This window comes from Osmerus mordax, chromosome 13 (genome assembly GCF_038355195.1).
Source record: "Osmerus mordax isolate fOsmMor3 chromosome 13, fOsmMor3.pri, whole genome shotgun sequence".
Classification (NCBI taxonomy): domain Eukaryota; kingdom Metazoa; phylum Chordata; class Actinopteri; order Osmeriformes; family Osmeridae; genus Osmerus; species Osmerus mordax.
In genome coordinates, this window is record NC_090062.1 from 7271261 (window position 1) to 7286353 (window position 15093).

A 15093-nucleotide genomic window follows, 5' to 3' on the forward strand; every position below is an offset into this window, starting at 1 on the left:
ATTATAAGGTTTTGTGCCAGGGTGATACTTTTCCACTTAATGTCCAATTTCCCCATTACAAAACAAACACATAAACAAACACAGTGCCATGATGTTTATAATGGAACATTCTGACCATCTCCTGAAACAGCCCTTCCCAATCCTGGTCCTCAGGATCCACTGCCCTGCATGTTTTAGGTGTTTCCCTCTTCCAACACACCTGGTTCAATTGAATGGGTCGTTAGCAAGCTCAGCAGAAGCCTGTTAACGACCCAGTCATTTGAACCAGGTGTGTTGGAAGAGGGAAACATCTAAAACATGCAGGGTAGTGGGTCCCGAGTACCAGGATTGGGAAAGGCTGTTCTACAACATGAAGGTGTGGGTGTTTACTCTGTAACAGTATTGGGGGTTAAGTTGGTCAGCTGACCATAAGAGCCTTACGCTTAGACAGGAGGGTCTGAACGTAGAGCAGTATCCCCCCGCGGGCTTCTGGGATATGTTTATGTAATCATTAATCTTGGCACTTCTTTATTTACCCGGGATTAGAGCCGGGCCGCTCTTTCACAGGCTCCCACTAAGCAGGTTCATTGAGAGGTAGCTTAAAGGCAACCCCCTTTCCCCACTCCCCCACACCCTACTCTCTCTCTTTTTATTTCTCGCTTCATCTCTGTCTTTTTGTGTCTCTCCTTATATCTTTTTCTGCCTTAGTCTGTTTGACTTCCTCATTTTCTCTGCTATTCCTTATTCCTTCCTTTCTCTATCTCTCCCTCTCCTTCTTTCTCTCTCTCTCTCTCTCTCTCTCTCTCTCTCTCTCTCTCTCTCTCTCTCTCTCTCTCTCTCTCTCTCTCTCTCTCTCTCTCTCTCTCTCTCTCTCTCTCTCTCTCTCCAGCCCACGCAACGCCAAGGAGGCTTTGTGTACCATTGCTTAATCCTAGCATGTCAAACAAAGCCGTTGAAACGGTTGCTGAGTTGTGAAAACAGTGAGTCTTGCTGAGGAGAAACTCTAACTTTTCAATGCAGGAAGCAGAGATTGAACTTGGCAACCCTTGGACTGTGACTCCGCAAACATGTAAGCATGTAGAAGGTGGTGGCTCCCATTCAGCATTGTGCTTAATGCATACACAGTAGTATCTGTTTTGTGTTTTTTTAACTATTTACTGATTCGTTATGTTTGTAGATTATAGAATAATGAGAAAAACTTGTTTTATTTTTATAAAAAAACATGGCCTGACCATCAAGATATTGGTCCATGTGACAATAATTATACACATTGGGGAAAAGTCAAATTCTTGTTCTCAGTTTTGAACGAATACACTGGTCTGTTGTATAGTTGCAGCTATATATGTGCAGCTCAGAGCTAAAAAGCAAAGAGCTCCCCTGGTTTGTGTAGCACTTCACCACACCCTGCAGTGGCTGACTGTCAGCTAACGCTCCTCATTCTAGCTTTGCCCCACGGTGCAGGCTAGCTCACCACCACAGTTCCTCTGTGGGAGGCTTCTGAAGAACACAGTGGTTGTGTGTAGTCCGTTTGGCTCTCTCGCACCTGGGATTTCTTTTGCACAGAGTGCAGAAAAAGTAAAGTGCACCTGCACGATGAGGGAGTGGAAATCTCCGTGGCAAAGCTGCCCAGGAAAGCAGTCGCCTGTCTTCCCCCCCAGCCCCCTCCTCACTGCTCCTCGCAGTCAGGTAGTGCTGCTAGCTGAAAGACAGAGGAGAGACAAAGATAGAGGCTTCAGCTCTGACAGAGCGATGCTGGAAAAGGTGGCTCGCCCTTTCTAATGACCAATGGCAATTTGCTGAAAGACTGTAAAAGGTTGCACACCTCAGGTTTCACAGCTATCTACCCAGCATCTGAAAGTGTAGTATTGGGTGGCCCTCGCTCATGTAACAACATGTTTGTGTCCAAATCAGATTTGTCTTCCCCCCCAAAATCACTTTCATGCTTTTTCTTATGGTTTCCATGTAGAAATGATTACGGCGGTTTGAAGTTAAGGCAGAGCCTTAGGAAAGCTTTGAAGACTAGCTCCATTGACGAAGAATGCCAATGTGATTTGGTTGTTGGGAAGAGACCAATACAGTCTGCTCAGTTTCATGAGATCATAAGACTTCACGCGTTATCCTGTTTGTGGCGGTGCACACATCACAATGGGCTCACTTATAAGGAAGTAGGTCTTGAACCTTTTCACACTGGGTTTGAACCTCATGTATTGCCAATTTAAGGAATTAGCATTGTTCTGTGGTACGGTACAGTGAATGTCCAAGACTGAACATTGCCAATCATTGTCCATTATTTCTCAACCACCATTAAGTAAATAATTCACACAAGCAATCTCAATGACAGTGTCTTTGGGGATTGAAAGGCATTGACCCCAGTCTGCCATGAACAAGGAGGCAACGGCAGCTTAAGGTTTATTCTAACTCCAAACATTGCATTTGTGTGTGCTTAGTTTCACAGTGTTCAAGTGTGCATACTGTACACACTCAGACACGTGGACGCACACACACAAAGAACACACTCCCCAGCACAGTCTCACTGGGGGAGATAATCCTGGGCTCGCTGTGGTTCACTGGGTCTCCAGGAAGAACCTGTTAGGTCTCTATTCACTGGGTCACATGGTCAATCCTCTTCCTTGGGACTATGGGATTTTAAACTGCACTGAGCCAGCCAAGCCCCATACACTAAGGGATGTTTGTGTGTGTGTGTGTGTGTGTGTGTGTGTGTGGGTGTGTGTGTGGTTTTGCTTCCCTAAAATGCTGTGGCATATGATCAGATTTCTCTGTGATCTGCAAGGAAGATTCATAGATTCTCAAATGATTTGTTATTTAGTATGTGCAATTAGATTTCATGTTATAATTTGTGCCCTATTGTTTGGAAATGCTGGGTAAATAATCCTAGACACTGTCCTTAGCCCTTCAGTCTGCTAATGTGTTTGGAAAGCACCATACAGAATGTAGCCACTGCTGCTTTCCCTGACCCGCTGCAACGTCCATCTGAATGAGCAGCCTCATTCCGGAACCTCCTGTCCGTCTGTCTGCTCCCAACCTTCTCTTCACCCTTCAACCCTAACCATACTCAAACCTCATTGCACAGCTGACCCTACAGCACCGCACATGTGCTGATCTCTGGCAGAGATCCAGTCCAGATCCATCATGGTTTCACTCTGAAGGACATGGCACTGGTAACCTATAACGGTGCTCCAAGGATGTCCTGTCTTAGGACGGGATGGTGATTAGAGCAGTGAGTGAACGGTAGTTTTGCAGAATAGGGTGTTTCCTCTAGTCCCCGCTGAACTGGAGGAGGCCTCCCAAGGCTCGGCCCTCTGGTCTTCTGCTATAGATGTGTTTTTAACGTGATTCAAATCCAATTATTCAAGAAATATAATTCCTCAGAGTTGGCTCTGTTTCAAGGTAAAGAGGATAGAGGGAAGGAATCCTTGGAGAGTTGGAGTCTGTTGGAGATGTGCGGACCGGTGAGATTTTGTGGATGTTGACGGCTCATTTTGTACAAATTATTTTTTGTTATGCTATTCTTCTTCGGGTGCACATAGCACTAGTGTATATCCGTATTAACATGTGTTTGTGGCAGTTTTTATGCTTGGAAAAAATGTGTTTCTGAGTGCATCTTTATTTCAAGAGTCCTATGCTTTGTCAACTGTGTGTATACTGTACATTTCGGCATGTACGTGCTGTATATAGAGTGTGTGTGTGTATTGGTTTGTGTATCTCATGAGCCTCAACTCATAGCACACTTCCCAGTCAGGAAGCTTGTCGATAAATGGCACAGCAACACATATTACTGTCTAATTACCCCTGACCTGCAAACACCCCACACATACACATACAGTGTACATACACACAGTGTACACACACATGCACATACACACACAGGGGGTATACAGCTGTCCATGGAGGGCTGAGAGTTCTGCTCCTACCCCCCTTTCCCACATGGAATGTCAGAAAGCATTTTAGGTGAGTCTGTGGAATATTCTGGAGTGCATTCAGTACAGTAGAGTACATCAATGGCTGCTGGAGACATAGTGAAATATTAATGGCCACACACATAAGTGCACAAATTGAAGCAAAAGCAGCCTTGGGTCATTTGTCTGTCTGACTGGAATCCTGGTGAAATCTCCCGAGCCGCACACACACGTACACACACGTACACACATGCTCCTTTGCACTCATGTATGGCTGTGCATGCATGCAGTCACCCGCACTCCCCTGCTCACACACACACATCCCAAGTTACTCCTATACAATTTTAATATATCCTCAGAGCGAACTGCGGCTGCTGTGAAAGCCTCCTGTGTCGGCTCTTCATCTTTTATGCCTCTGTTAAACAGCTATGAGTTAGGCAGGATGTATCTGACAAACGCAAAAGGCCTCAAGTGCTTTTGTCTTCTCCTCTCCCGACCGCCACTCTACCTTTGGAGGCAGTTTCTTTTCTCCTTTTATACCTCAGTCTGTTGCTTCCGCCTGTTTTCTTTTTCTCTGCTTACAGCAGACTTCAGCAGTAGATTTCTCTACTGATACACAGGGGTTTACTTCAGGTGAACAGTGTTTGTGGAAGCCTGCTAAATCTTGTTTTGCCAACAATAACCAGTCCTTAAACAAATGATAGAAGTACAGTGTTGTGTGTGTGTATACATATATAAAGTATGTCTCACACTCTGATTCTTTTTCTGGTACCTTCATAACTACTGTATTTTGTCTAGCTTGAAATTCTTATGAATTGGTAAATGGTATTTTAAACAAACATTATTTCATTTATTATTCACCATCTAGTGTGACAGTCACCTCAACTGCATTCCTCCCTTTCAGTCCTTTTTATAATGGCATGGGGGGGGGGGGGGTGAATGTTGAACAGAAACACCAAAATCTTCCGTACAAAGGCCACTAACATTAGAAACAAACTATTTAATCCATAGCATCACCGTAAATCCAAAATGGTATTTAACATCAGAAGCCAGAGTAGCAATTGTTAGCGTCAGAGAGGCAGTTCTTTCTTTACCTTATCTATTAAGACACCAGCAACGGCGAAAAACATCTTTCAACTGCTGCACAAAACACCTACATGCCATGTACATTATTTTGCCTCGCACGCGGAACCCTGGCAGAACCTCAGGTGCTGCTACCACTTCATTAATCTGCTCACCACTGCAAATCGCTGGTGACAAGATAGTAAACAACACAGCAGCATTCTTTTTTTTGTTGCGCTGCCTTCTTTATTTGTCAACATTGCATTATTTGTCAAAGTAGCATTTTGAATCGATGGCAAATGACGCTTGCAGTGTACAACTAATTAGAACATTGCTCTCTTTAAAAAACGGCAACAGATAAAAGGCCCACCAAAGTTGTTGATTTGTTGTTGTCTTCTGCTGATGTCAGCATGTGAGAGAACTGGAGCGGTCTAGGTCTGCTGTTGTCGTCTAGCAGCTTGTGTGCTGTCATTTCATTTAGGAACATTGAAACGTGTGCTCCTTTATCCTCTGAATGTTTTTTATGTTTAGGAGTTCTTGGTTTATGTGCTTTCCTAGCTGTAGAATTGCGTTTTTATAAACTTTTTTCTCCCATGCTTGACTTAATTCTTGCATGTGGAATCTATAAGAATGGGTCATTTTCTTGAAGGGGCCAGGGACACATAATTATATTTACAGAAAACAGCATTGTTTGTCCTGAGTTGGTTCATACATCAGTGTGGGTGATAAGTCTCTGCACGCTGTGCTTTGATCTAGCTCTGAGTGCCTGCATGAAGAGTCATCAGAAGCTGACTAGCTGGGATGCAGTCTTGTGCATGTGTGTGTATGTGTTTGTGTTATTCTGCATGTGTGTTAGTGTACTGTAGGCTATGTAGCCTATTGTGTATGTGTGTGTGTATCTATGCAAACTGTGTGTATGTATTTGATGTTGGCAACTCACTGTGTGAACCATTGAAATGGTGAAGCAAAGGTCAAGCACTTTATTTTAGAGACTCTGTATGTCAATAGACATTTACTCTCTGATCTCAAGTACTTAGGGAAATGGCTTTCATTCAAATTGCCACTCTGCCAAGTTCTTTGATCCTAAGTCAACCTCATCGTGAAGTGCCAAGTTGAGTAATAATAATCTTCCAGTATCATTATCACACTTTGTTATAGTGTGACACTTAAATTAAAGATATTATTGATTTATGGGCAATAAAATGACTATTAAAACTGTGGGAAGACTTTATCAACTATGTTCTGTAGACAAGGATGCATTCGGAGGGGTGTGTTCAAGAATGTCTGAATTTAATTTCTGTTTTTGCATTTGTTTATTTGACATTAATTTGCTTTATTGACCCAGACTGCTGCTTAACCCACTGTTAATCATTGCCTCATCCATACGCTCATTGAAACAGTATAGACTTTTGACAGTTCTGCACTGTCATCTGCTGGTTACCCCATGCAACAACACTGAAAACCTGTCCATAGCTAGAAGTAAGAAAAAAATGCCCAAGGCTTTTAAGTGCATGTCAGGACAAATTAGTGAAGCAATGGGAGAAGAGTTGTGCAAATACAATGCACTGTTGGTTGTGTGTAGAGTATAAATAGGGTTGAACAAACAGAGCAGCCTCTCGTACATGCATGTGTATGTACAGGAGGAACAGACACGCGTGCATGCATATCCCTGTCCCCCACTCACTCACCCCTTCTCTCTGGAGTTAAGAACAGTAAGTGAGATGTGCCTCACATCACGCTGTTGAGCTGGGAGAGGATTGGATTTGACAATTGAAAGTGAAATACTGACTTTTTTTCTTCTCTTTGTCTTTCTCGCACCCTCTTCCTCCGTCTTCTTTACTCTCGCTCCCTCTGTCTCTCTGTGTATTTCTCCCCACCTCTTTCTCTGCCTCTCTCTCTCTCTTTTTCTTTCTCCAGCTCAAATTGAAATAATCCCTTGCAAGATCTGTGGAGATAAATCATCAGGGATCCACTATGGCGTGATCACCTGCGAAGGATGCAAGGTGAGCACACACCACAGACGGGAAGTCTTTTTGCCATCAGACTCTGAAAAGTTGTGTTTGAAGGGAGCCTCGAAAAAGATGAGGCGTCGACAGCGTTTCTGTCATGTCTCTCGTGACTCGATGGATCACAAGGGGACACGCGGCTGGTTTCATGTCGATCGCCACCCTCACACCGTTGACACCAAATATCCTGTTTATATTGAGTGTGATATTTCAGACGCCACTGTTTGCCACCACTGCACTAGATTTACCATTCCATCACACTGCCTTGCTTGTCTTACAATGCTAAGACTCCCCTCAATGAAGCAGTTTTCTCTGTCTGACCATAGGCCCTTAGTCAAACAAATGTGAAAGATTTCACTCATTACCACTAATTAGAATCAGGGAGCCATTTAATGTTTAGGGGGTTCAGCAACACGATTCTCGACTATAAATCACACCATTTTGTTGAAAGGATTCAGCTTGTCAACGATAATAGCTGCTTAGAGGGTGTGTCATTGAGACAGCTGTTAGCTTTTCACTGGTGATTAAACATCAAATGAACAGCTTATTAAGAGATACATGTGCAGTAAGGCGTCTCTGTCCTAATATGGTCATATGGAATTTCTAGATATAAGCATTTTGTTGGTACGAGATTCATTATTTGTGCATCTGATTTCATAACTCTGTTTGCCATCTCGTCGTCAGTTCTATGAGAGCAGTGAGGGGTAGCTAATGAATTGTCGCGATGAACTCCTTTGATGTTTCTCAATGAGAGGGTCCCCAGTGTGGGGTGATTCCGAACAACCATTTCTCCTTTGAACCATTGCTTCTCCTCCATTCCTCCGCTTCCTTTCGTTTGCACTTTCTTTTGAGACATGTTAAATCAATTCAAAATGTGATTTTGCTCTGTCTCTTCTGTCCTTCCACCCCCCTCTCCCCTCCACCCAGGGCTTCTTCAGGAGGAGTCAGCAGAGTAATGCTGCCTACTCATGCCCGCGCCAGAAGAACTGTCTCATCGACCGCACCAGCCGCAACCGCTGCCAGCACTGCCGGCTGCAGAAATGCCTAGCGGTGGGCATGTCCCGAGATGGTACGTAGAGTAAGGAGCACAGAGGGTGGATAGGGGAACCCGAGGGAAGGGAGTGTTGGGGAAGGTTTTGAGGGAGGGCAGTTTTGGTGTGATACAGAGGTACCCGAGTTTAGTGTTAGATGGACTGTGAAGCCTTCTTCCTAGCAAATTTGTAGCACACATAAAAGACATATAGTTAGTACTTGCCTGCCCGTGCAATGTGTGGGTCATCAGTGGTGTAGCAACTCTCGCTGAATACTAATCCCAGATCTTACTCTACCTCTATTATACTTTGTGCAAGTGGTAGTTTCAGTTACGGTGGGTGAATGTGTGTGAGATTGTTCTGGAAGGGTCTGTGACAGGGGCCCACCCACAGAGAGACAGGCTGTGGAGTTCACAGGGCACAGAGACTCACAGCAGTCTCTAATCAGGCCAGGCCTTACGAATTCCCTTCAGCTGTCTTCCTCTCTCTCACATCCCACACTGTATGCAACATACTGTACACACAAACACACACATGAGGTGTAAAGGCCCTACCACTTCTAAATCTATTCATGTGGCTTTCTTATCAGTTTTCCCCGCCCCTCTCTCCATCCCCTCTCTCCTTACCTGTCTTCCACCACTACCATGACTCTACCTCTCTCATGCTGTAGTGCAACCTGTCCTTCACACTCAGCTATTAGAGTACTCGTCCCTTTTTGGAAAAGAGCAGTTGTCTTACCGGATGACTAATTTATATGACATATGTGCTGACTAAGCGCACAACAGCAGTCAGCAGGGTGTATGGGTCCACCTGTCCCTGGGGTACAGACAATGCCTCCTGACACATGACACACCGGTCTCACGACACACACCTTGATGTTGTCCAAACAGGTTGCAGGCTGATGATGGTGAGCATGCAACCTCATGCTCATATCTGAGATCAACTTGTGCTGTAGACTTAGAGGGTTCCCACAATCATGGCAAACCCTGTAAGAGTCAGGAAGTATTCAGATGGTGATTTTCTGGCCTGTAATTTCTTGGAACTTAATACAATCCGATCCAGATTTTGGAAATGAAAATATATTTTAAAGTCATTTTAGGTCTGCTGCATTGTGATCATATTATGTTTAAACTAACTGTCAGTGTACCAATCCACCCCCCCCCCCCTCCATCCACAGCGGTCAAGTTTGGCCGCATGTCCAAGAAGCAGCGCGACAGCCTGTACGCTGAAGTCCAGAAGCACCGCCTCCAACAGCAGCAGCAGCAGCAGAGGGACAGCCACAGTGGTGGGCCCCACCTCCACACCAGCCACCCCCACCTCCACAGCCAGGCGCCGGGGGAGGCCGAGCCCCTCACCCCCCCCTACGGCCTCACGTCCTCCACGGGCCTCACCGAGCTCCATGATGAGCTGGGGGGCTACATGGACGAGCAACACACCCCCGAGGGGAGCTCTACCCTGGGCTCGTCCAAGGGCGACTCTGGCGGGGGCGGAGGAGGAGGCGTGGGCGGGTTCTACCTGGACATCCAGCCCTCCCCGGACCAGTCGGGGCTGGACATCAACGGGATCAAGCCCGAGCCCATCTGTGATTACGGCTCGGCCAACGGCTTCTTCCCTTACTGCTCCTTCACAAACGGAGAGACTTCTCCTACCGTGTCCATGGCTGAGCTTGGTGAGTGTGTGTTTGTTTGTGTGTGTGTGTGGGGGGGGGGGGGGAGTGTTAGTGGAAGGATAGGGAAGGGGGGGATTGAGATGAAGGTAGAAGAGGTATAACGATGGTGAGGACAGCAGCTTGCATGAGAGGGAAGAAAGAGAAGAGATGAGGCGAGGAAAAAGGAGGTGTAGCGAGGATAAGAGAGGGGTGGAGGGGGATGGGAGAGAGCTACGATCTAAGAGAGGTGCAGTCGAGAGAGAAGAACAGAGAGGCATGCAGCACAACCATGGGGGCAAAACCAGACACCAAAGGTGGTTTAAAATAGCAGGAGGTTGAAAACTCATCTTCGGAGCTCATTAAAACGTGCGTGTGGTAATTAGTTGTCTGTTAATTAGGGCCAATTGGGATCCAGAGGGGCACGCGTTGGGGGAAATCAATTTTTTTGCTTCCCAAGAGTTTTACAGAATCTTTTCTCTTTTCTTTTTTTTGACAAAATCATTTATCACAATGGTATGCTTTTCCCCTCCCCGTTAGCAAATGCGTATATCCTTTGTTAAAACATTTGTTTGTCTCATTCAAATATATTGTTGTATCAGGTATTATTATTTTACCAACAGCAGTTGATAAGAGCTGTATATCAACTACGGCCAGCAATGTCAAGCACAGTCTTTGTTGTCTTGTTTGTTGTAGCTTTAATGCACTAGACATGTGCATTGGGAGCTGTGTGGGAGCTGTGTGGGAGCTGTGTGGGAGCTGTGTGAGAGCTGTGTGGGAGCTGTGTGGGAGCTGTGTGGGAGCTGTGTGGGAGAGCTGTGTGGGAGCTGTGTGGGAGCTGTGTGGGAGCTGTGTGGGAGCTGTGTGGGAGCTGTGTGTGAGCTGTGTGGGAGCTGTGTGGGAGCTGTGTGGGAGCTGTGTGGGAGCTGTGTGGGAGCTGTGGGAGAGCTGTGTTGGAGCTGTGTGGGAGCTGTGTGGGAGCTGTGTGGGAGCTGTGTGGGAGCTGTGGGAGAGCTGTGTGGGAGCTGTGTGGGAGCTGTGTGGGAGCTGTGTGGGAGCTGTGTGGGAGCTGTGTGTCCCAGCATGTTTATACTGGGTGTTGTGTTGCGTTACAGAGCACCTGTCCCAGAACATCTCCAAGTCCCACATGGAGACGTGTCAGTACCTGAGAGAGGAGCTGCAGCAGATGACCTGGCAGGCCTTCCTGCAGGAGGAGATGGAGAACTACCAGAGCAAGGTACTGGATGCTAGGCTACTCTGTATAGCTACAGGAATATACTCTGATATGAACTGTATAGTAGGGCTTCCTTTATCTCGTTGTTCTTTCATTGATCTTGTCCTTGTTGTTGTTGACGACAGTCCCGCGAGGTCATGTGGCAGCTGTGTGCCATCAAGATCACGGAGGCCATTCAGTACGTGGTGGAGTTCGCCAAGCGCATCGACGGCTTCATGGAGCTCTGCCAGAACGATCAGATTGTGCTGCTGAAAGCAGGTAACACACTCTGTCACACGTCGCTAACACTTTATCCTGATGTGACAAAGGTAGTATCTGCAGGAACAGGGTGTGACAAGGGTAGTATCTGCAGGAACAGGGTGTGACAAGGGTAGTATCTGCAGGAACAGGGTTTTAACACGTCATATGTCGTAAGCACAGCAGAAGAATATATGGCATACAGTAGATATCCCAAATTAGTTTGTATATTATATAGTATATTAGTATAATTCTTGTATACTATTTCCAGTTAGTTACACAGGAAGCACTATAGTAGTGGCTTCGGTGCTACAGTATGTTAACCACAGAGGGTCCCAGTCAGATCATAGCCTCAAGGCTTATGTAGCATATTTATTAAACTGCAGCTATTTACTGTCTAGTCTGCACCAAAGAACCCAACCCTGTCATAGAAATTAGACTCAGATGTGTACTATACCTGTTTGTCTTAGATTTAGTTGTCTTGGTAAGGGATGCACATAACGACAATCAGAAAACGTCAAAATAGACAAATTTAGCTTAAGTACAGATATTCAGGATCATGTTACATCTCACCACCCACTTAAATGCAGTTACTCTGACTTCAAGCACACACACTCACGTGTGCGAGCACACACACACACACACACGTACCAGATAACAAACGACAAATAGTGACTTGTGTTATTTCTCTCTGGCAGGTTCATTAGAGGTGGTGTTTGTCAGAATGTGCCGTGCCTTCGACTCACAGAACAACACCGTCTACTTTGACGGGAAGTACGCAGGGCCAGATGTCTTCAAAGCATTAGGTGAGTCATACTACTAGACCCTGTCTTAGGGTGTGTGTTCTGCACTTGTGTGTTTGTGTGTGTCTAATTAGCCCAGACATCATTCAAAGAAAAAAAGAAATGAGGAGAGAGTGGCCTCTAGGACAAGACAGTACAAGGTTTGTTCAAGTCAAATCAAATTAAACTGGCTACGCACTTCTCAACAAGCATCTTAAATTAAATGCGCGTCCCATAAATGGTAACTATCCCTTTCATGATGCCTTGTAATGTACGTACCTCAGCAAGTCTTAACATCATTGATTTAATAAAAGACGAAGACATGACCTCTTCCCTGACTCACTCTGTCCACAAGTCCACAGAGACATAATTACACTGATTGAACTGTACTCTTAAATCAGGCATTGTCTCCACAGCTAGCTACCATGCCCCTGTCACTTCTACCCGAGCTCTTAAGATAGCAGATATGCTGACCCCCCCGTCTGCTCCTCTGCTGTGCTGCATGTGGCTGTGTTGACAGGTTGTGACGATTTGATCAGCTCCGTCTTTGAGTTTGCCAAGAACATGTGCGCGATGCACCTCTCCGAGCACGAGATCGCCTTGTTCTCCGCATTCGTTTTGATGTCGGCAGGTAGGCCCGTCTCCCAGCATGCATTCTGTTTCAGTCACGTTGGTAGACATGAGATATTGTAATGCACGTACACATTTTGAACACAGACCCTCACACCTACACCCACACACACACACACACACACGAACATACATGTATGCATACACACATCATGCACGCATAAACACACATGCATACACACATACACGTGCGCACACGCAATCAATAATAGGGTGTGTATGCTGTCAAGGAGATCCATGTTGAAAGACATGCTGTGCTGACAGCAGTCTTCTTGATGTTGTGTGTGTAGATCGGTCATGGCTCCAAGAGAAAGTCAAGGTGGAGAAGCTTCAACAGAAGATTCAATTGGCACTTCAACACGTCCTTCAAAAGAACAACAGAGAAGACGGTATACTCACAAAGGTAAACAAAAGCCATTTGTACACACACACGCACGCATGCATGCATGCATACACACGCACACACACACTCTGGGAACTAAATTGTGGGTTGGTCCCAGCATCTTCTCTGATCAAAAGGAAATGTGGGCTTGCCAGCTCTGCAATCTGAATCCCCAATGACCTTTCTGTTTTCTATTCTCTCACCCTCCCTCCCTCTTTCATTGTCTCTCTGTCTCACTGTCACTTTAACTTTTCTCACTCTCACCCTTTCTCACTCTCACTCTCTCTCTCTCTCTCTCTCTCTCTCTCTCTCTCTCTCTCTCTCTCTCTCTCTCTGTCTTTCTATCTTCCTCCCGCTATCTTTCTTCCTCTCCCTCTCTATCTTCCTCTCTTTTTCTCTATCCCTCTCCACAGTTAATATGTAAAGTGTCCACCTTGCGGGCCCTGTGCAGCCGGCACACAGAGAAGCTCACAGCGTTCAAGGCGACGTACCCGGACATTGTGCGAGCTCACTTCCCCCCCTTATACAAGGAGCTGTTCGGCTCAGACTTTGAACAGGCCATGCCCCTGGACGGCTAGCCGGTGAAACACATGCTGTGCTGCGCGGTGGTGTTTTACCATACCGGACCGTACTTTAACGGACAGAACATGGTTTAAAGAGAGAGAGACACTGATGGTGACCCAGAGCTTTTTTTGAACAGCTGGCTCGCTGCTGAAAAAAATGGAGGGATGGTTTTTACTCATCTGTTTGAGTTGTGTTCATCTTTCTTCACCTCTACCTTGCTTTGCCCCATCCTGGTGGATGAGTTGGATAGGTTGGAAAGGATAGAGGAGGAGGGGACGCAAGTCGCGCGCACACACACACACAGTACATATATTCTGTTAGATCGAACCTAGCCCACTTGCATCTGTGTATTGTTCAGTTTACGATTTTAATAGCTTATAACTGCAGATTGAGAAAATATAAGTGAATGTCACTTGAAAATCCAACTGGGTTCTTCTTGTTAGTTTCTTAGTAGATTTTTTTCAAGCTATTTGGGTTTTTAATTGCCAACTCTCCAATTAGGCAATACATGAGAAAAGAAAATGAGTGATAAGATAAAGCTACAGTCTGAAGATGTGACCCAAGCCTAAGGCACTTATAGACAGATTAATAAGACTTAATTTTGTGTGGTTGGTTGTTGTGGGTTAGGGTCAGTTCAAACCTTTTCTTTTTGTTTAATTTGATCATCAGTCTGTACAGAACACAGTTTATTGGTTGCTGATTCACAGCTGTAGACGATGCAGATTCCCTCAGAATACCTACTCCTGGACCAGCCGTCCACTCGGGGTCTCTGTAGGGATCTGGGCCTACATCAATACTCATCACTTTTAGACCACCTGCTATGAAACCCCTCACCGCAAGAGTGGAAATTAGAGAAAATCTAGCTCACCAACCTCAATACCAGGAATCCATTCCTTTCAGTAACTATGTCCTATGTCCTACAGGGTATCTTGCCCATAAGTACAAACTATAAATACAAAATGAGTCAATGTAATGAAATAATAATGTTTTAGAATCTATTTTGAAGAACTTGTATTATAGTGGTTGTGCACTTATTGCAGAATTTTACCAGGCACTTTTGGACCTGTCTTTAATTTATGAAGAATTGTGTATAACTTGGGTTTTTGAAGTGTTGCATGTTCAACATCAAACACAGATGTATCAGACAAATGTGTCCTTCTATGCTGGAATCATGAAGTGAATTAGCAAGTTTAAACAAGCAATATTGTTACGATCATGTCGACTCTCCCATCAACACCTAATATTTTCTTTCAAATTATTTTTGTTCATGTTTTACCTTGATTTTATAAATCTACCTCTCATTGCCTAACCAATTCAATCAGTGTCACTGCACACACTGCACTAAAACACAACAATACAATTTAATTAGCCTAGGCCTGCATTTTCCTGATACATCTATACACCCATAGATACAAAATGTTGCTAGACCTACTGAAGTTTCTGGCGAACAAGTGTCAAGATCTATCAAATCATTGCATGCATTGGCTATCCATCAGCTCCACCTAGTGGTCAACAAGAAAACAGTACGATTGAGTCTAACTCTTCTCATCAGATTCTCTCATATCCATACAGATCAATTCGATCTCTTTAAGATTCATCCCCATAAAACCCATCCTTTCTTCTA

General features: G+C 45.1%; 1 protein-coding gene across 1 annotated transcript in view; it reads left to right on the forward strand.

Moving 5' to 3' along the window:
• The window catches only part of LOC136955444 (nuclear receptor ROR-alpha A-like), a 29186-nt gene extending 14408 nt beyond the window's left edge, over positions 1-14778 (forward strand). Inside the window, exons 2-10 of the mRNA XM_067249154.1 lie at positions 6876-6961; positions 7892-8033; positions 9173-9664; positions 10756-10877; positions 11000-11132; positions 11810-11917; positions 12414-12524; positions 12814-12926; positions 13319-14778. Of these exons, the coding sequence (XP_067105255.1) occupies positions 6876-6961; positions 7892-8033; positions 9173-9664; positions 10756-10877; positions 11000-11132; positions 11810-11917; positions 12414-12524; positions 12814-12926; positions 13319-13483 (1472 nt within the window). The 3' untranslated portion in view covers positions 13484-14778. The remainder of the gene's footprint in view (positions 1-6875; positions 6962-7891; positions 8034-9172; positions 9665-10755; positions 10878-10999; positions 11133-11809; positions 11918-12413; positions 12525-12813; positions 12927-13318) is intronic.
• Positions 14779-15093: the final 315 nt, after the last annotated feature.